The sequence below is a fragment of the Pomacea canaliculata genome, linkage group LG1 (assembly GCF_003073045.1).
Source record: "Pomacea canaliculata isolate SZHN2017 linkage group LG1, ASM307304v1, whole genome shotgun sequence".
Taxonomy (NCBI): domain Eukaryota; kingdom Metazoa; phylum Mollusca; class Gastropoda; order Architaenioglossa; family Ampullariidae; genus Pomacea; species Pomacea canaliculata.
Window position 1 is genome coordinate 42,823,714 of NC_037590.1, and position 23,045 is coordinate 42,846,758.

At 37.3% G+C, this 23,045-nt stretch overlaps 2 protein-coding genes across 4 annotated transcripts in view; one reads left to right on the forward strand and one right to left on the reverse strand.

Annotated features, from left to right (window-relative positions):
• Positions 1–5,728, reverse strand: part of LOC112567911 (PH and SEC7 domain-containing protein 2-like) — a 36,566-nt gene extending 30,838 nt beyond the window's left edge. For all 3 annotated transcript variants that reach the window (XM_025244834.1, XM_025245008.1, XM_025244926.1), the window contains exon 1: positions 5,619–5,728. The gene's annotated coding sequence lies outside the window, so the exon portion shown is untranslated. The remainder of the gene's footprint in view (positions 1–5,618) is intronic.
• On the forward strand, positions 5,688–21,510 carry LOC112568065 (sphingosine-1-phosphate lyase 1-like). The gene is given in 17 exon segments (XM_025245126.1): positions 5,688–5,783; positions 6,715–6,859; positions 7,107–7,282; positions 8,566–8,605; positions 8,972–9,051; positions 9,667–9,795; positions 10,424–10,512; positions 10,894–10,930; positions 11,265–11,372; positions 11,677–11,739; positions 11,879–12,025; positions 13,051–13,171; positions 16,134–16,251; positions 16,422–16,568; positions 17,278–17,398; positions 18,152–18,173; positions 18,176–21,510. Coding segments are annotated over 17 exon segments (1,698 nt in total). The 5' UTR covers positions 5,688–5,756; the 3' UTR covers positions 18,304–21,510.
• The last annotated feature ends 1,535 nt before the right edge of the window (positions 21,511–23,045 follow it).

The window sequence follows — 23,045 nt, forward strand, 5'->3', positions numbered from 1 at the left end:
CTCTTTTCTGCCTGTTTGTTAAAAAAGTCCAGGATCCATAGAGTTGCTTGGTGGGATGGATGGAAGTCTGAAATTAAAGTCTCTGCTAACAAGTGAGTTTGCACAGTATTAAAGGTAGATGAGAAATCAGCAAAGAGAAGCCCTACATGAGCTGTAGGTTTTTCCAGAAGTTTGTACAGAGTGTTTAAATCACAAATAAGTACAACCAAACCTAATCCACATGTAGGTACACAGTGTAATGATAAAATATAAATTACAAGCCATCCAACAGCATATTTATTAAGGGGCCACTCCAGAATATGTAGAATTTTTTGCAATTAATCAATGAAAATATAACTGTAAGCTACATTGCTTAGAACTAGCTGTATGTACAGGATGACCGAAAGTTCAAGTGAACTTGCAAGCATGCGCATAAATTTTAAGGACTGCTGATAGGGCCAGCTTTGTAAACACCCAGATTCAACAAACACAAGCTGCTTACCAGCTATCACTTCCTCCCAAGACCTCTGAGTTTATTTAGTGTTGCTAACAAATTCCTCATAGGAGTGACAACAGGATGAACAAATTTATTAACACAAACCCTTGTGTGATATTTAAATAGGTGTTTTTGTGCTAGGTACTGATGTTCTTAGCACTCCTTGAATATGCTTTTTCCTCTACACATCTTGACAAATGGTGCCTTAGTAACAGCTGGACAGCAACTTTACAGTTGACAAGAAAACGTGCATATGAGTAGGTAGACACAAACATGCATAAATGACTAAATTAGTAAATATATGACATGTATGGATGAACATGGTTATCTATTCTAGATAAGCATGAACAACCAAACTGCCTACTTTGATTGGTTTAAACTGATCAAACTAACCTAATAATAACAAAGCTTCATATGCTCCACTGTGAGAGCAGAAATTAATACAAATCTCCTGAAGACCTTTTGTAGTGGTGTAACATAACTCACTAACTGCAGCTAGTTATGTTTACACTGTGCTTACAGAGGTAACAATTCAAGTTTGCATGATCTTTTATAACATTAATATAAAGCATGTAGAAAACAGTAACAAAAACATAACACGATTTCATTATGTCTAACCATATATACCATCGTTAGTACAATGGTGTTGTTTTTTAATTTGCACTAATCAAGCATGTAATTTTTATGGAGAGGCTATTTAAATGAGGAACTGAAATGCAATGCTTTAGGGAATTACTCAGTTAGGGAAAGAATTCCACAATCTCCACATGTTTCCTGAGGAAGGAAACGTGCACTGTGTTTTACATGTTTTAAAATATTTCTGCTTATTTCACAACAATTCCTGCCTTTATGCAATATCAGACATTGCAACCACAATTTCAAAAACAATAACACAATAAGCACAAAGCATTCACTACAGACTCCAGAAACCTACGTCATAGAAGTTTCATACCACATGCAATTTTAGGACAAGAGGAGGAGGACGATCCCACAGTTCCTAAACATCAGGACATTTACAAATGTGCACAACACCCATACTGATATGTTTAGTTTAGTCCTTGTTACTCCTTGATATGGGTACTAGGATATTTTATAACATGTAATGATTACTGAAATATATTAATAAATACTTTGACATACAATGGGATTTCTGAGATAATGTAAAAAGACTTATGGCTTATTCAAAATGTGGGTACTCTAAAAGATATATTTCTTGTAGAAAAAGTAAGTTTAAATTAAATGAGAATTTACACATAATACCTTTAAGGGAAACTGCCTACAACAAGTAAAACTAATCAAAGATAGGAAGAGACATACCAAACAAAAAAGAAGATATAAGGTAAGACTTAAAAGCCTGAGTAGACTGGTAAAGGACCTGATGCCCCCAAATAAGCCTGTTTACAATGAAATGAACTGAAGACTGTGATCTAAGAAAGCCTGTCAATGATTTGACAAAACTGATGTGATAAATACCTGATGCTCTAGCCTGTTCATGATATAATGAACCACAGATCTAGTGACCTGAGAAAACCTGCCAATAGTTTAATAAAACTGATATGAAAGACTTCATGCCCTGAGTTAGCCTGATCATGATAAAATGAACCATAGACCTCAGTCTAAAAAAGCTTGTTTGAATTGATAGAAAAGGAAGTGATTGCAGACCTAGTTAGAGCAAATCCTTTAATGAGTGACAGCAGCCACAGTGAATGCATTAAAACCTGATTGTCAGACAATGCAGTGCTGATAACAAGGAACAGTATTTTACATGCAACTTCACTACAGTGAAATTCTTTATGAACCTATCTGCATAAGTAAAGAAAGAATTGTGAGATGCTAAGTGGCAAAAGCTGCCTAACCTGTTCAAAACTAAAGTATACCAGTCTTGAAAATACCTCTGTTTCTATATCCATTTCCCTATATGCGTGTACATCATCACCATGGCAGTGTTCATGACAATATCATGTATGCAATGCCAGTATGTAAAATAAGAAATAATAACATGATTAAAGAAATTAAGCTCTGTGAGAAGACTATTCTAGTGTCACAATATGCTGATGACACAACTTTTTTTTCTTGATGAACATAGATTTTATGCTTGCATTAATAAATTATAGAAATTTGCTGCAATGTCTGGACTTCAAATTAACTCAAACAAATCATCTGTAATATGGCTAGGTTCACACAAAAAGATTCCTACAGAAGGCTGAATTTACCACTCATGCAACCTAGATACTTTTAAAGTCTGAGGAATCATCTTCTCAGAAGCCATAGAAGATGAAACTTTTCACAAAAGAAAGATGATATTAAAAATTTACTTAATGTTTGGACAAGAAGAAAGCTGACCCCTTTTGGAAAAATAACAGTAACTAAGACAGGTGTGTCCAACCTAAGGCCCGCAGGCCACATCTGGCCCGAGAAGGTGCCTCATGCGGTCCACTCGAATCTTATGCTTTGGTATATCACTGTAAAATTTCATTTTTAATGTTGGCAAAACCGCCATGTTCTGGCCGAGAGATTTTATATCATGTCGAGTGTGGCCCTCAGGCGAGAAAAGGTTGGGAACCACTGAACTAAGACATCAGCCTAACCAAATCTTACTTCTTTATAAATTTTTTAGACCCCAAGGAACCTTTTGTGATTGACTAATCTATTTTTCTTTGGAGTGGAAAGCATGATAAAATTAAATAGGAAATAATCTGTCAGCTGCATGAAGTTGGAAGCATGAAAAAGATAACCTCAATCACTATTCCAGCACTCAAAAGGTCACATGCAAAAGAACTAAATGACTTCAGACCAGTGCTGTCTACTCCTACTCATGCTAAGCGCATCCAATTAGTCAATGTTTTACTGATTAACTTGATCCTTACTAGTTTGTGCAGAAAGCAAAACGAAGAGCAGTTGATACCTGCTTGACTCTATAAACTGTTAGCAAGTATCTGTAAATATGCTTGAATCCTATTCACGGGCTTTTTCTCTGTGTTTAAGACCATTCCGGTTCTTGTTGAGAAAACTGAGGAATTTCTGAGTCAGCAGCTCTGTCCTTGACTGTATATCCCAAATGATCAAGAGTGTTTTAACACTGAATTTGTCACTGTGGTTTAGTGTTCTCCATACGAAAGATAAAGCTTGTTTGATAAGGGTGATTAAGATGGCCACCAAGATCGCTGGCGTTCCACAAGGGCCATTAGGTGATCTATAGACCAGGGCTGTGAGGTTAAAAGCTGTCAGCATTATCACAGACCCCTCTTAACCATTACACTACCATTTCAAGATGTTATTCTCTGGATGTTGACAGAAACAACTGGTCACAAAGAAGACTGCTATTGCTAAGTACTTCTTACCAACCCTGACAGCCCTCATGAACAGGACTAGCTAACGAACCTAGTTTTTTTTTTATTTTATTATCACATTACTGTTTATGGTGAGCCTCTGACAGTGAGGATGGGGGAGGAGGGAGGTGAGTGTTGAGTGTAACTGTGTGAGGTGTGACTGTATTTTGTTCAGTTTATTACAAATGGAAGCTCCCAACAAAGGCAACTTTTCTACTTCTCTTGTGAACAGGATTGGACAACAAAGATGTACAGATAAACATCTGAAGCCTCTCCATAAGTTGCATCCTAGTCTTTTGATGCATTGGCAGCTGAACCTTTCCACTATAACTCTGCCATTCTGTGAGATTACAAGATTGTATCAGAAACTGGACTGATAATATTTTATATGTTAGACGCTTTTGCTTTTTCTACTACTTTTGAGATGATGACTACTGATGTGATGATGGTCATGTGCAAATGCTGAATGCCTGCTGTATTAAAAACTAAATCATGTCACCTCATTCATCTACCATCATACCTTTAGTCCATGCCACTGGCCATCTTGATTGTATCAACCTAAAGCAGTGTAGCAGCCACTGTTTTTGACATGAATTTTTCAAATCTATGTATATGAGTTACTGTAATTAGCCGGAAGGGTGAGCAAAGTTGTGCGGCACTGTATGATAATCACAACTTCTGGGATTTCAAACCCCTCTCTTAAAATTATTACAGTCGGACCTCAATAAGTCGAACTCAAAGGGACCTCCAAAAAAAATTCAACTTACGGAGTTTTCGAGTTAGAGAAAATGGCGTAATAGGCGCAGGTATTTGGCCGGGAACTAACAATTAATTCAATATAGGGAGGTTTTCGACTTAGGGAAGGTCGACTTATCGAGGTCCGACTGTACAATATTTTAAAAGTGATGAACATCAGACTATTCATCTAATCATCTGCTGTGAGAATAAACAAAAGATAACTGCTTCTCGCAGGAATGTGATAGGTCACACAATATCTTCCTAGTTTGCAGCCTTATATGTGTTCAAATTTTCAGAGACACTGACCATAAATAAAGCCAGTGAAAGAAACACCACTGAACTTAAGACAGTATATGGATGATATAACCATATCTTAAGATTAACACATGATGGGGAAATTTTTTAAATTCTGGGAATGTTTCTTTTCTTTCTGTCATAATAATAAGTGGCAAGAAATGGTATCAAAAGGCCTCTAAAAGTTTTGTTCATGCAATAATAATTATAAATGTTTACTGTAAACTAGCTGTATCTGGCTTTCAATGAAAACACTCCACTTTTACATGATACTCATTATTTACAGCGTCTCCATAATCAGCTTAGTAACCACGATCTGCACTCAAAAATGTTGTTACTTTCTTTTGTTTTATTTTTTTTACATTACATAAGTCACTTATAAGGGACTGCTTGAGTATTCGGTCAAGCCAATGTGATAGTCTTAGACTGAAAGTTCCTAGTTTGGTGTAGTTGTGGGCACTGTTTACAAAAGCATTACGTCTTAATATTTGAAGGCAAGTTTAACGTGCCAATTCCGAATTGATCATCAATTCCGACAAGACATGAAATGGACACCATAAAAGCTACAACAAGCTCCTATTGCGGCTTCAGTGCATCCCATGAATCTAGACTACAAATATACGAGTTTCGACGCCGTAAAAATTTGATCGAGAGCCGATGCAATAATTTAAAATCCACACGAAAGTAGAATCAAAGAAAACGAATAAGATGCGTTATTCTTTAATTCTTTACATGAAGGAAGCAAATGGAATGAAAAATGATGACAGAATATATAATCTTACCTCGGGCAAAACATCACTGTTCCTCTGTCACTGGTATCTGCCGACTTCCGCCATTGTGTGGTCTCGCAACATCTCGTCTCGCTCTCATGTGTCCTTTCATCCCAGCGTCGCCCTGCGAGACTTCAACTTTCAGCCAAGATGTCGGAGCTTGTTAGAGCTTCGCTGGTAAGTAATTCCCGCCCACTCATCCTTATGTTTTCCTGATAGTGGAGTTTTTAAAAGTATTCTAGCCTCAAACACAACTTATTTTACTTAAAAATTATTGATATTTTTTTCTGAACCTTGGAAAGGTGAAAATCAAGTTAGACAGACGAGTCCTGCGGATGCAAATTTGCAACATATATCGTCTGCTCGACCATCGACCTCCAAAAGATTCACTCACATCTGTTATGTACGAATAATATGTTAATAAGATAATAATTATCCTGCATTTGACTTGATTTTGTTCTCTCTTCTCTAAAGAAAGTACCTTTGTTTTTATACTTTTGCTAGTTGGCCAAAGATAATATAATAGCCCAATCATTGTGTATGACCATGACAAAAGTACATTTTGCCTTATCGTATCAGGCCTTATGATCGGCTTAATCATCTTCCTGTCTCTCACACAAACACAAAATGCATAAGAGGATGAGAAACAAACCATGATATACTAGACAAATTTGCAATAGAACCAGAAATTTGATAAAAGAATTAGCCTGGACCAAAGTGGATAAGGCAAAAGGAATGTGCAAGCTCGTATCACATGATGGACATAAAGAGATAAAGGCATCTATGCAGGTTAATCTTTGAATCGTGAAAAAGTGAAAATGCTGTAGAAAATAATTCATAGTAAGAAATTGAAGTTTCTTCATTCGTCTGTTTTCCATAAAAAGTGGGGAAGAATTTTGTGCTAGGAAAATATGTTGATTACGTGCTAGAAAAACAGTTCAAATCTTTCTTAACATGTTTTATTTGTCAAAAGATCTAATAAACCTAAGTGCATGCAATGAGGTGAGTTACATTAAAAACATTTTAATCATTACTATTATTTGTTGTGTCCATCCCAACTCAGGAATTCTGAAAAAGAGGGGTTTTTTAATTTTTTTTTTTTTTGCAGAGCTCCATGACTGCAGGACTGTGTAGTTGCAAGGAGTGGATTAATGCCATATGCAAAGATTTAGAGCCATGGCAAATAATTCTATACAGCTGTGGCACCACTGTCCTCATCATCACAGTGAAAGATATCATATTTCAAGAAGAAAGTATGTTTGACCAGAAAAAAATTTCCCTCATATATTTTGTCCTATAATCATATAAAACATATTGCCTTCATTGTCATCAGTTTTCTTAATCTTTGTTATTTGGGGGGTGCCATTAAGGGTTTGTGATAGAATCCTTTTGCAGCATTACCTGAAATAAGTCGTGTATTCTTTTTTTAATTGTATATCTTTTAAAAAGAGACTGATAAAATAAGAAATATGCAGCTATTGATGTTAGATTTCTTTACAGGTCTTAAAAAACGTACCACTAGAGAATTTTTTCGTTTGGTGAAGAAGATACCAGCCATAAAAAGAAAAATTGAGGAGGAACTTTCAAAGACCAGAAAGGATATAGAAGACAGCATGAACAAGTCTATAAAGGGATCAAACTATTTGCGAAATCTTCCACTGAAGGGTTTTACAGAGGTAAGCATGTTCCTTTTGTGTGTATGGATGTTTGCAAGCATGTGTGTGGTGTGCATGCGCATGAAAGAGGGAAACTGATATGTCAGCATGTTTTTCATAAAAGCAAGCCTAATTAGAAATCTGCTCTTTTTTTTCATTTAATAATACAGTAAATTTATATAGTGCCATATCCCGGTACTATGGACAGGCTCATGGTGCTTTGCAAAAAAGATAACACAGACAGAAATGGGCACATTCAACATAACATGCAACACTGTGCCTACAGAAAACCAGCTATAATGAATGACATCTAGCAAGAAGCTGCTCCATCATGCGCAGATCATTTGAAAAACTGTTACCCAGGCTACAAATGTAGCTGCATATCACACAGAAGATCTGGGAAGAAGAATGACAGAGCCAAGCCCTGGGTTCACCGTCTCCCTGCACCGATGCACTTCTCTATCACTGGCGATCCAGGCCTTCAATATATATAGTCCCAGTTTACCCCTGGGGTTTTCGCTCTTCCTGTTCAATAGGGCCCTGCCTTACGCCAAGGCCAGTAGCCACAGACCCTATCCAGTACACCTCCCGGCTCATGGTGTGGCCCGAGGTGGGTCTATTACCTCATGCCCAGTCCCAGTCGAGAGACGCGCGACATGTTGGCCCCTCCCTCTGGCCACAACAAAAGGGCTGGCTACACCAGCCCCTGGGCGCCCTCTCATGACCCCCAGACCTTGACCACCCAAGGAGCAAGTGACACGCGACAGCCGACACTGGTAACATTCCAAAGAAATGTTGAAGAAGAAAAATCTGCATGATTCCTATGGTTGGTCGTAAAAATTAAAGCTCAGTAAATGATAAACACACAGCACAAACTGTGTATCAACTCAAGTTACAACAAAGTAAAGCAAGAATCAATAGGGGAGCTCTCACACTAGTTATGCCCAGCCTTGTTCTCTTTTGTTCAGTTATTATTATCTTTATGTCTCATCTTAATCACTATTAATTTACCACTTAATGTAGTATTTAGATATAATGAATAAAGATGACATGAAGATCACTTCTATTGAAAATAATTAACTGCTCTACAAAAAAATTGTCAGTTCTTTAAATGGGAAAGTATGCCAAAGAAAGGACTGCTATTAGCAGCCAGGTTTTGGCCTTCTTTACAGAATAAAGTAAGTTCTTTTCTTTGAAACTATGTACATGTTGCCAAAATTTGCCATAATAAAACATCCACCATAAGAAAAATATGGTTACACTTGATGAAGCAGTGTGTTCACTTTTCTCATTTTCACTTTCAGGAAGAGGTTTTGGGAATGCTTCAGCAGTATAAACAGCTAGGTAATAATTTTTTCTATAAAGTTTACTTTTTGGTCATTGCTGAAATGATTTTATTGTTAATGGTGACATAAAAATAAAGACAAATAATTAGTTTATGAAAGAAAGATTAGGTGCACTTTGAGGAAAAAGGCTCAAAAAGCTCAATTATAAAAAGCATGAATATCTGATCATTGAAAGATATATGCATTCTTAGGCTTCTCAAGTTCGTGTAGTTAAATCTTCAGTTTGGAAGGCTTGTCTCAGACCTGTGTATTGATCTGACATATTTTAGCATAAACTGATTTGCTGAAATTCAGATAAGAAGTTTTATATTCTTTATATTTGTAAGAAAATGCTGCTTATAATTACTATCTATATTGAAATCAGCAAAGGATGACTGGAAGAAAGGAAAGGTGTCTGGCACAGTGTACAGTGGAGAGGATAAACTAACAGAGCTTATGGCAAAGGTAAAGAGTGAATTTTTAAAAAGATTTTTAAAGATTCTGTTAAAAATAACCAATGTAAAAAATATTTGTTCAAAACTATTGTATAGGTGATCATGGACTTCTCTATGCACCTATACACTCATTGTTCATGGAAAATGTTCGCTAGACATGTGAAGAGTAGGCTCTGACCCACTGGCTAAAACACGCACGCTCTCTCGCTTTATCCTTCTTTTTGAATTATCCGTTTTCTGCCAAGAGAGCTTTGCTCAGCATTGGTTACTTTGCTGTTAAATGACAACCTTTTCCTTTTGTTTCAACCCTTGACTTATATTTATCTCAGGGGAAACTTGATAGCTTGCAAGGCTCTCCAAAGTGCCAAAAAAGTAAAAGTAAACAACACTGCAGTTGTTGCCTTACCATCGTATCCTTTTAGGTGGCCTGCACATTTGGGTGTGAGACATCGTTTCTCCAGATGAGCTTTGCCTTCCTGTGCAAGTTGGATTGTCACATTTCCATCACCTGATTTACTTCTGATATCTTATTATCTTATTCAAAGGCATGATGGGAAGATTAAGTAAAGTGCACGAACTCTGATGTCTCAGAGAAATAGAAAATATTTTGATCATATGATTATAGACATATGGCATGTTTGCCTGGAGCAATCCTCTACATCCAGACGTCTTTCCTGATGTGAGGAAGATGGAAGCTGAAGTGGTGCGCATGTGCTGTACGATGTTCAATGGAAACGAGGACACTTGTGGATCCGTGAGTTTGTTATCTTGGTCTGATTTCATGCTAATATAATCTAATAATTGTAGTAGTGGTTAGTCATTATAGAAGTGCATTGTTTGCTTCATTTCAATAAAAGGTATTACATATCCATTTTCAACTGAAAAACATTTTTTCACAAGAGGTGCCACAAAAAAGTAGTTTGTCTTTGTTTCTAGGCTAGGTTGCCTCTTATTTGTGTTGTTAGAAACCGCATTTTAAAACTAGTTTTAAGTCTAATTTTAAGTTGGTCATTACTATATTTTCAAGGTTTGGCATCAGATATGTCATGTTGTGAAATCTGTTATCAAATGATTGTCTTAAAAATGATTTTGTCTTGTGGAGCTGAAGTTTTTTTTTAAAAGTTTCTTTATGCTTCAGTGGTGCACTTTTCAATAAGAGTGCATCCTGTTTAGACTCATAAAATAGAAGAAAAAGTATAATGGCAAAGATAAATTATATTTTAGTTTTGCTTCATTTCTTTGTCCCCCACTTTTTCTGTCATCTCTAGCATGTGTTGTTGACAAAATTTATATAAAAGGAGATTAATGAAGAGCATAATGGTGTATGTGCATATTTGAGTATAAAGTGTACAGGATAATAACAGTCTGGTTCTTAACCTCAGACGACATCTGGTGGCACGGAGAGCATCATGTTAGCTTGTTTAGCATACCGCAACATAGCTCGCAGCAGAGGGATCAAAGTGCCAGAAATGTAAGTTATTGGATAGAATGGAGAGCTTATATTTCAGTAAGCCCTATAAGCTGATATATTTGTAATTACTGATGTGTCACTGTGTGTATAGATATATTGACAATAATCAGTAGTCATGGCACATTTCTGGCACAAGGTTACAGCTAATATATATGATTACTTATCAAGGTAGTTTGGGGGAATTAGCCTGTGTGGAAAGGAAGAATGTACAGTAAAGCTATTTGCAAAGATATTAATCATTGTTTTGATCACTCCAAAAGCTTTTTTTAAAATATTTGCTTAAGGATACAACAATACATATATTACACATTGCACTTATATTGCACATTTTTACTAATCCATATTATTGGGTTTCTGGGGGAATGGGGTTTTTTTTTCCAGAATTGTTCCTCATACAGCTCATGCTGCTTTTGACAAGGTAATTATAATCATTACTAATGTTTAATCATTCCCTCAGATAATTTTTAAAAAGGGTAAAATATGACATTTGATTCACTCTTTAGAAATGTAAGTTTCATTTTGCATCTGTGTCAGTTATGTTTGCTCATCATAGGGAAGGTGTTAAAGAAGGGATAGTTTATAGTTAATTTCTTTACATGAAATTAAGAAAGTTATAGCTGAACTTAAATGACAAAATGTCACAGATCCTATGTTCATTGAGCCAAGAGTAAAGTTCATTTTTTGATTCTTTGGCTTTTAATGGGTAATTTTAAATGCCTAAAATGTCTGTCCTTTAATTGTGACTCCTGCAGGCTGCAAGCTTTTTCCACATGAAGATAACTCACATTCCAGTTGATGAGGTCACATGTAAAGTGGACGTTGCAGCCATGAAACGGGCAATTAGCAGAGAAACTTGCATGGTTAGTACAGTATTAACGAAGAAATAAACATGTTTAGTTCAATAATAACAAATTTACTTGCATGGTTAGTACTGTATTCACAGAGAAAAAGATGTTGACATGTTACTGTATCCATTTGATGTATTTGTAAATAGTGTTTACTTAAAAAAAAAAAAAGTACAGATACACAAATCATGTCCTATACACTGTTTTTATCTTCAAAAATGGCAAAAATGTCAGGTGCTTTTAGAATAGTATTTGCAAATAATACCAAAATAATGGTGTATTTTCATAATTGCTGAATTTTTTTCCTCTTTTTCTCTAGCTTGTTGTCTCTGCACCATCATTTCCTCATGGAATTATTGATCCTGTAGAAGAAGTGGCAGAAGTAAGTAATTGATCTACATGTGAAATATGTGATCTCTTGGGTTCATTTTAAAATCTAAGCGCACTTAAAAAGCCATGGTTTTGTTGGTCTAAGTATTTTGACATGAACTTATGTTTGTGGTTGTTTATTTGTGCGGCAGCTAGGGAGAAAGTATAATGTACCAGTGCATGTAGACTGTTGTCTGGGTGGATTCCTTGTCCCATTCATGGAAAAGGCTGGCTATTCTCTTGCACCTTTTGACTTCCGGGTATTGGGTGTGACCAGCATATCAGCAGACACCCATAAGGTAAGTTCTGTGCTGCCACCCAGAAAGCCTCTGCAGTTAAATGTGTACCATTTTGTTCGTTGGAATATCAGATCGCTTAAGCTTAGGATATTATACTGTTGCTCCAAATCTCAGCTTTAATGCTATACTTACCATTGTGGATGAGGGAACAAAAGACAAACAGGAGTTACCTTTCTTTGAGTGTGGTCACTCCTTAGGAGCAGCAGTCACTGTCCATTTCTTAGCGTGATTAAGTCCAACCCACTTGCATTCTTACCCTCTGTATTGTTTTTTTCTTCATTGCTGCAATTCATAGTCATTCCAAAGCTTGTTGATTTAGTAATGAATTTCTGGTCTTTGAAGGTAATCTCTAACATAATGGCTATGTTAATTTTTTTTTATGCAGTACTTCTACAAAATACTGAGCCCTGTTATTTTCGTGATATGTTTATGTGTGAAATAGATACTGTTGGATTTTGTTTGGAGAATGTTGCATTTTATAGTGAAACCAGTTTTGTGTGAATGTGCATGCGTGCGTGCACATGCACACATGTTTTTATATAAAAGTATATACAGGCAGTCCTCAGGTTACATCAGCCCCGAGTTACGATGTTTCGTGGTTACGACACCTCTCCCATTTACTGTATAAAGCCTTGTTTCGACTTAAGTGGTTTTGCAGTAAACGTCATAACGCGAACTTTGTGTTTCGTGTACGCCAAACATTATTAAATGTATTTTATATGTGTTTTTTTATAATTACTGTGTTAGGATAGTTGTTAAGATACGATAAGTGCTTACAGTATGTTATTTACGTACAGTATGTACATGTTCCGACACAGCAAAATTCGGTTTACGACACGACGTAGGAACGGAACAACGTCGTAAATCAAGGACTGCCTGTATTTGAAAGATGCATTATAAGAAAATGTCTTTTTGTCTTAGGTCTGTTTAGTTTACTTATATTACTGTTTCCAAAGTACTTTTTAAGAGGTGTGTCACATACCAAAGATCAAGTCCAACTCATTCTATAACCCACTTTCTTTCAGTACGGTTTTGCACCTAAAGGCTCTTCTGTCATCATGTATCGAAACAGTGCACTTCACAAACAGCAATTCTTTGTTCAACCTGACTGGCCTGGTGGTATTTATGCCTCGCCCACCATGGCAGGTTAGTGGAAGGTGGTATTATGGTGTTGAATGGTAGTATGGTATGAATATGTTGAGATGTGTGCTGGTTGATGTATGTGTTGGGTGTGTCTGGAGGTAGTATGGTGTGAATGTATTGAAATGTGTGTGCTCATTAATGTATGTGTTGGGTATGTCTGGAGGTAATGGGTGGGAATGAGAAGTCAAATTCTGAATCAACGGATAATCAGGATCCTTTTCAAACCTTTTTTAAAGTAAAGGCATGAGCAGGAATCTACTTCCTAGAACCCTTTTAGAATTATAACATGATTGTAACTATTGCACAATTAGGATAACTCTCCCGAGATTTCAACAACACTTGACGTGCACCACACGGGGTGAGAGGATTCTTGATCGATGTCATAAAAACATAAGGACACATACATGTCACTGTCACAGCTGGGTCATTCAGATCACAACCTGGCCAGCCTCGTCTCCATTAACGGCTCCTTGTACAGTTTGTACCACTCATGAAGAAATTGGTGGGTCACTGGGGCAAAGAATTTGTTGACATGCTGCAAAACTGCTTTGAGACCATATATTGGAATTTATTAGTTGACATTTCCTACGATATTATTGAACTAGCTGAATATTGATTTCTGAGAAAATTGTCAAGAGTTTATTCCAACAGCAAGCCTGGGGTGACAAAGGGAGTTAAAATTTTTATTAGTTTTTTTCTGTTTTTGGTGTCCATTGTGTAGGCTGTTGCTTTTTTCATTGCGTCATTGGTGTGCAGGACTGTTTGACTTTTATTTTCCTCTGCAACTTTTGGATTTTCTGCCCATCTTTTCTGCCTAACAGTTTCTTTTGAAGATCACACAGTTTGTCATTTGCTTTAAAAATGTTCATGTAGTTTTTCTCTGCTTTGTGATTGCATTGATACCACAGTCTTCTGGCAATTTCAGCTCACTTGACACAAGTCTCTGTTGATCTATTCTTTGTTCCTGCTGACAACACAATGGCTTTCCAAGCTGTAAATCTGAACTCAAGGCCATTGAGATCCAGCACAGGCCTTGGGGCAGATGACTTGCTAAAACAAGTAGCTGGTAAAGTTCATAGATTCAAGAGTGACAAGAGGCTAAAGACAGACAAAAGTGACAAATCAGTAACAAAACATCGTGCTTGTTCCGAATCTCAGCTGTCTGATTGTCGACCAGCAAGTCAGCCTTACGACATCACCGCCCCACCACTGGCAGAAAACAAGGAGAAGGTCACTCTTAACATCATCAAGTCATCGTCATCAGAAGTGGTCATCATGCAGTTTTACAGTGTGGCCTGTGTCTATCAGCTATATACATGAATAGACAAAGTTCCCAAAGATACCACAGTGCATCAAACTCAGCACTTGCCAACAGGACTGCAGGATTGATCTAAAAAACTTAGATTGCTAGTTCTCTTGTGTACAGAAAAAAGTTATATTAACCAAGCAGTTACAATGTGACACTATTCTCCCACATTGCTACTGTAGCTTTATCCATTGCCATGAACTGTGAACAGTCATGCCTAGCGCTTTGAGCCTGCCTTTAATGGTGGGGAAAGCACTATGCAAATCAATATATTATTATTAAATGAGATTATAGAGGAGGGGGTGTCCACAGCTTCATAAAGTAGATTGATAAAGTGAAGCCTTCTACCCTAAGGTTCTGTAGCTTTCCAAAATTCTTAGTACAGTATTATATTTAACGTTTCTTTTTTAAAAGTTTTGTCCCCTTACTCTGGGAAAAATATTGCATTATGTGCAGTGCCAAAGAAAAGTCTTGTGCTAGAATTACACGATTTATGTCACATTGCTTTAACCTCAGCTGCATGAAAGTTTTTAAAAAGCTAGTTCTCAGACGCTTACAAGGCCTAGAAAAAACTCTTCAGATCCTCAACAGTTTGGTTACAGAAGTAAATGCAGTGTAGAAGTGTAGTCATGTATGTTTTAAACAGAATTTATGCACATCTGGAGTACCTGAACATTTGTACAGGCGGTTCTTTGTGGATTTTAGATTACCTACTAATAGACTTCAGTTTATTTGTATCTCTAGTATCTTATTTCCGATACTTTGTACACAAACACCAGTGTGTCATAGAAATACTGAATGTTCAATAGTTAAGTTTGCAGATGACACTGGACTTATGGGACTGATTTTCATCGATGGTGACTCCGCAGTGACTCCTACCACAGACTTTGTTACTTGATGTGATGATGCTTATCAAATGCAAAGAAAATGAAAGAATCCATTGTTGATGTTAGGAAAGACAGGATTGCTGTTGATGAAGTAAAAGAGAAGTAGTGGGAAAAGTTGAGAGTTACAAATATTTAGGTCTAATTATTAATGATCAACTTACTTGGAAAGTGCGCACAGATAATGTTATTAAGAGAGTGTATAGCTGCCTGTACTGTCTCAGGAAGCTGAAGTCTTTTCATGTGCGCATAGAACTTTTGCATATAGTTGGCACGTTTGTTATTTGCAGCACCAGACTGTTTTGGCCTAGTGTGCTGGGGTGGGAACATTGCAAAGCAGGGCAGGCCAAGTTGAACAAGAACATTAAAAAGGCTGGTTGAGTGATTGGGAGGGGGCCATACAAATAGAGACAGCGTATGACAAGCGTCTGATCAAGGAACTGACTGCACATCAGCACTAATTTATCCTGGCTGCAATCCAAATCAACTCATGGATAGGACACACCCATGAATGCAGATAGGCCATACTGCTTGTCTTCTTTCCGTAGTGTCTACTTATATGTAGTAGTCTTTATCTGAGATTTAATGAATTGGATGTGGTCTGTGTCCTTTTTTTTTTTATAACCTCTGTAAATGTTTTATGTAAAGTGGTTACCATTGGCAGACAGAACAATTTCTTTTAAAAGATTAATAAAGATATTTTGTATTGTATAATCTGCTGATCAGATATGCACACATTGTTACTGATGTCAACATGAGGATGTCACCATTGCAGGTAGCCGTGCTGGAGCCATCATAGCAGCATGCTGGGCCACCATGCTGTACTTTGGTGAGCAAGGCTACATTAACTCCACTCGGGCTATTGTTTCCACTACCAAGTACATCACTGATGAGTAGGTGCCTCATTTACACATGCATATTGCCTTTATCTCTTTAGTATGCTGTCTGCTTGATACACTACTGTCTTACTGTTTCACCCCTAAGCTCATGTTACATTTACCAAAATGCATTATATCTGAAACATTTTCATTAAGCTGCTTTGTATTGTTTTTTTTTAATGCAGGCTGAAAAAAGTTGATGGCATATTTGTTTATGGAAGTCCAGAAGTGTGTGTAATAGGAATTGGATCTAAGCACTTCAATATCTACCGTCTGTTTGAGGACCTTGTTGGGAAGGGCTGGATCATCAACTCATTGCAGTTTCCCGCTAGGTCTGTTCTCCTTCGCTGTCATTTTACTGAACACTTGAATCATTAAAGGCTGTAGTAGATCAGCTATGCTGCAGTTAATGGTTATTCTGTTTTGTGTGTGGCTATTAGGAGTTTACAGATATGTTGAATAAAGCAATTGCCATCTCTCTCTACGAGGTCAAATGTCCCTTGAATTCTAAGCATAACATTTTTTAAAATACATTTTTTGAGGTCTCATGCCACTTATAAAGGTTAATAAATTGTGGCATAAGGAAGTCTGAAGTTAATTGAATATTTTATTTGTGTATATTAATGCAGAGGTAAGAACATTTGATAATGAAAGTCTGTTGCCTTTTAAGGTTGCAGGAAGTAATGGTCCAGCCGTGTATATCATTAGAGTATAATAGAATATTGCTGCAGGAAGTAATAGCTGGCCTAGTCTTGTATATCATTAGAGTACAGTAGAGTATTGTGGCTTTTTTTCAGCTTTCATTAGTCTTCTGTAAGCTATAATAAGAAGTCACATGCTTACAAATCTTTTTAAAAGAGTATGACAGACCTTTGCTGCCTATTTTGAACTATTTTCTTATCCACATAAGGAATGGAGTAATTTGCAATTGTATAGTATTTTAGCTCATTAAATCAGAATTGCTGAAGGTTGTAGTAAACTTAAGTGCTGTTTGTTGCCGAGAGTTGATTTTTTTTAAGACTTTTAATTGTTTTGCAACAGCATTCATCTGTGTGTTACCATGCCCACCACCCAGTCAGGTGTAGCTGATCAGTTTGTGAATGATGTCCGGACAGCTGTGGAGGAAATCATGAAAACACCCAGTAAAGACTGTGAGGGGGTGGTGAGTAGTTGCTGCCTGTCTATATGATGTGAGATTGTGTGTGTGTGTGGGGTGGGGGGTAAGGTTAATGTGGGCTAATGCAGGAGAAAGTGATGACAAATAATTTAATTTGCCAGTGACTATTTTCTTTTTTGTAGGATAATGCAGAAATAGTGCAAATGTTTTTAAAGTAGGATGAGTATTTTGCTCTCTGTCTGTGACACGTGTAGGCTACACAGTTTCCAAGGAAACAAAACCTTTGATTCCCTATGACAGTATTCCTTTCAATGCACTAAATGTCACAGATACATTACCATCCATGGCTCTCAGCCTTTACTTTATATCCCAGTGCTTATACATTGCTAACATTTGGTGTGTCATTGAATTTACTCACCACAGAACTGTGCAGCATTGTGACCACTGTTCGTAAGCTGCTACATTGCAAATGACGTTAAAACTCTCAGTGATCTCAGACGCTGCTACATTGCAAACAAGACTTGAAGATTGCCAGTGATCTCAGATGCTGCTGCCTTTATGCAGACATGGAAGTGCTGCAAAGCAAAATTTGTTTAGTCTGTTATGACTCACTGTCCAAGGACATATGTTCAGTCTTTGATAATTATTTTCCCTTTTTAGTCATAGATTTCCATCAAACTACTTTTATGCTGCTGGTGAAATGGGATTTCAAGAAGTCCAACCTATTTGCATTTTCAAATGCTGACAAAACTTGATTTCCTTCAAACACATCTGAGAGTTTTTCTTTTCCTCTCACAGGGTGCCATATATGGCATGGTCCAGACATACCAGACCGTTCTCTGGTGGAGGAGATTGCAGGCTGCTTTTTGGAGTCATGCTACAATACCAAGAATGTACCTGATTCTTGTGGGCAACCAGTAGCCAATGGAGCTACACATGGGAGCAAATAAATGGCATTGTTTGGTGCTGAAATAAGCAAAAGCAGTTTATTTGATTATGTTTTTTTACAGGGCCTACATTACAGAAAAGGAGAAAGATGGACATGGAGACTCAATTAAGCATACATTTAAGTGAGAAGGTACGACATAATAAAACAATGAAAGTTAAGCATGGACTACTGCAGTGCAAATGCTTAAATCACTGCTTTTTATGGAAGAGCTCCTAAGAGGACTGCAAGGTATTTGTTTTGATTTATATCTGTTGCATAGCAATATGCTTAAAAGCTGCAAGGTACCTTCAGTACTGCCACTCAAGGTGGATGGAGAAATGTAACTTGTTTATCAATTTATTGACTGACACTCATCTTGTTTCTGCACTTTCTATGCCAAGCTGTACAGTAAGGTAAATGTTCAGACATGTAAAGTTAATCTTCTAATGCATGGCAAGTCCTATCAAATATTTTTAGTAGTCTTCTGCTGTCAGCTTATTTCAACAAAAGGTGCAAGACAGGAAAATGCTTTCTTACACAGACAAGAAAATGTTGAACAATACAACATTCATCTTCATTGACTGCGCAATAAAGACTTTCAAGAGAAACTTTAGTTTTAAAGTATTAGGTGGTCATTATTTTTCAATATATCAGTAGATGTCAGTATCTTGTGCAAGTAAACAAGATAAATGTATTTGCAGTCATATCCTAAACATGTATGCATACACACAAATATATATATGCAAACACCAAGAATGCACATGGTCATTGCTCATGCATATGAGAGGGAGGAAGAATGAGTTGTGTGTTGTATGAGTTCTTGCCTTGTCAGAACATTCCAAGTAATAAAGGATTCTCCATGGAGCTGATGTAAAGTCTAAGGAATGGTGTGCAGGGTCATTATCCCATCTGGAAAAACCATCACTGATGTTTTTTATTTTGTCCTGATTTGTAAATATACCTCTCCAGAAAACTGGTCGCAGGTATCCTGAACCTGATAAAATGATGTCACTTTGTGAGAATGGCTACCTGGAGTTAACATTGTATTGTGACAGAAGATGGCAGTGTGCTTGAATGGGACATGACACAGGAACACATAGTTTTCGTTCTGACAGGAAAAATTTTGGCATTAGTGTGTTCTGTTGCAAGCATTTTTGCTTACTTTAAGCTGCATGGTCTCTAGCACAATTATTACTTTTTCAAGACAAAGAATTGGCTAGCTTTTGTTCAAATTATGGCTCATTTTATAAGGATATGTTACTTTTTATTTTCCATTTAAATTATCTCATCTCTTGGAGTCAGCACATATGTCTAAACTTTTATGTTTTTTAGTTGTATTTTTTTATAACATGAGGCATTTTGTACAATGCGCTAGTGCCAGCTTTTCTTTTAACAAAGTAGATATAAAATCTGAAAAAGGCCAATAACCTAATGAAGCCTTACACACTGTTGAGGTACATAAACTGTTATAAATTATGCTGTCTGCATGAATTTTATTTCAAAAGCTTTTCTTGAAAGTTTAGTAGCGTACATGAAAATGTAAATCAGTGTGTTGAAGGAAAAAAAAAAGCTGAGAATTCAAGCCAGTTTTGTAGAGGAGACACTGGTCTATAAACCCACTCCTCCAAAGTAAAAGATTTTATATGTGTGTGCACGTGCAGGCCCAGTATTTTTAAATCCATAACATTCAATCCGTCAGATCCCTGTGTTGGGATAGCACTGTATCTGTGTGTAGAGGAGAGTGCAATGTGTGTGTTGGTGTAGAACTTGCATACGAGAGCTGGGTCTAAATGACATTTTTAAAAAACCTGGATTATATATGGGTGATAGTTGTTGGAATGTGGAAAACAGATTAACTATTATTCTGAGAACACCATCCTAGTGCAGAATAAGCATTTTTTATTTTTTGTTGTTCTTATGGCTAGTGTGATTTTTTTTTTGTAACGAATGAGCACAGTTTGAAATTTCTCTGTCCCCAACTGGCAAGTTCACTCTGTTTATCCAGCAGTAAATAGGCGTCATGGAATGTTGGAGAAAAAGAGGGATTAACTCTGCTGTTCATGTGCCATGCCCTACATCTTTTTTTACACCCATGTAGCCATCATACTATGAGAATGAGCGGTATGTGATGTAAGCAATTGTGTCTCCCTATCTTTACCATCTTAAAGTCCTGGAAATGGGAAGCACCAGAGCTAAGGTATATCTTATCCATCATCAGAAAGTGTAGTCTGGTGGTGCAATGGTTCAGTGCTGGTCACAGGATCCTAGTGACTGGCTGTTCTAGGTTCAGATTTCATCTGTGATAGGCTGTTCTTTCTCTGTGTGTGGCACCTGTTATTTATCATTATTACTATTTTTCTCATATGCTACCTTCATTTGAAAGCAAAATTAGCTACTTTTAGTTGATTTGGATATTACTGCTTTACCTATAAAATTCGTTTTCTTTGTTATTGTTCTTTTCTTTTATAATGTTTTCTTTGATTAAAATGCATCTGTATATGTCTAACAGAATGCATAATGATGTCTGTTTATTTGCCAGTGTTTTAAGATATTTTGCACCTTATGTTCTGAGCTTCAGCATGACATGCAACTGTCCCTCCCTTCTTTCCTAAAACAAACTGGGAATCCACCTGTTTGACAATGTGTAAAGGATCTGATGTTTGTTAATAGGAGTGCCTTTCAAGCCGTCAGTATTTTTCTTTCAGCAGTAAAATTCTCTTCCAGAAAACTGGATTCATTAGTGATAATTTTTGTTCTGTTTTTGGATAATTATGGAATGGAAGTGCAATACTGTTATTTGGGCTAGGCTTTTGTATAGATGGAAAAAAGAACTATTTATACCATCTTGTGATAAATTCATTATGCGGATGTTTTTGATGGCAAAATGTGTGCATTGTGATGTGCCAATTTATCAAGGCTTTAAGAACAAAGCACTTTCAATATTTTCAGTTTAGGATACAAGTTTTTTGTTCACATTATTTGTGAACAGTGGATTTATTATGAAAGAAAATGGTGTTGACATATAATTTCACAAAGATTATGATAACAAAATTATGATTATTACTTGACATTATCTGATGTTTGTAATAATGATTATGATGATAAATGATTTACTTTGCTTGAAACAAAGATTTTCATTACATTTGTTTCATGTATGAAGAGTACTGTATGGTTAAATTTCTCCATTTTTCTTCACTTCTGAGAATAAATGGTATTTATGGCTATCGGCTATTGCTAGTGCATGTTATTGCCATTTACAATTTACGAGTCTCCACTATGTGGAGCAAGCAGAGGTAATTAATTATTCACCTGTATGTGGAGCAAGCAGAGATAATTTAACAGTCCTCGGGATGTGAAGCAGAGATAAGATTAACAATAATACGAAGAATGACCTGGGCTTTTGTAGCCAAAGTGAGGCTCACAGTGCTTTACAAACAACACAAAGGACAACAAATCCTGTGGCTCCTTCTGTGAAGGTAACGGAATGGCGGGATGATTGCTCTGTTGGATGAGAAACTGCTTGTTAAAAGCACAAAGCGACTACAAACCAAGAAACCGCAATGGCATTACAGGAGACCGGCCACCGATGAGAGTTGAAAGATGATAAAACAAAAACCATAGGCGAGTAAACTGTATCCTATCTCTGTGCGAGTGTGTAACATGACCGTGCATATAACCAGTTCAGCGATGATGGGCTGTTCTACGTTGATGTCATCTGTGACAGGCTTTTCTTTCTGTGCATCTGTCATCAATCATCATCCCCCACCCCCATGATTGACAGTTTCAGACAACCGTTAAGTAGGATCATGGTTAACATACTGTCTAATATCACTAATGACCACATGCCTAATTAGCATGGTTCCAGCTCTCCTTGGCCATAGCCGTGTATAGCCATGGCAAGTATAGCTGTGATGTGTTTAACCCATTTCCGTACCTGATGTTTGGAGACCTGAATATCGACAACCGAAGAATTTAAATTTTTTAAGGGAATATCGGGAAACGGAGACAAGATTTTACTCTTGCTGATTGTTCATTTGGTTGCCGATCTATTGAGGAGAGACTGGCTGGGCTAGCTGCTAGTACGATGAGAAGATAACTGTCTAACACTGTATCCAAGAAAAAGAACTGTGCACATCATCCGTGTGGCTCCTCGCCTAAGATGGTTGGGGGAGGGGTGACAGGGGCGACGATTGCAGGTCGTCAGCTCTCTGCATCATTCTCTTAACTCCTTCATCCATTCAGTGGTTTGTGTGTGACATTGTGTTGAGCAAGAGGAAATATTGGGCATCACGCAGGAGGTGCGTGACAGTTGGTTGTGGGCGGGGGTGCGAGCTGGGGCACCATGCAGCTGTACGTGCTTTGTACCAACTTGTCCACCAACTCGTGCTTGTCCACCACCCAAAACCTTCCACAACCTCCTCCCTCGGCAACAAGACAGCGCAGCGCCCAACGGCTCGAGCGACGACGTGCACAACGGCCAGGGACAGGCGTTCGTATCTCGTGTTACGCTCGAATCCTTGACCCTGCCGAGGTTACAGTCTGCACTGAGTCGATCACCTGGTTTTCTTGGGTGTCATCAGTCGTAACGACTGAATCCTGAAGTAAAAGCCGCAGCATACCTGCGTCGACACGGACAAGCTCACACACACACATACACGCTCACACACACGCACACACACGTACACACACACCCGTCCCAGTTGCATAATCATTTTTAGACGGAAGCATTTCTGCCTCTCAATAAAACAATTTTTTAATCTGTTC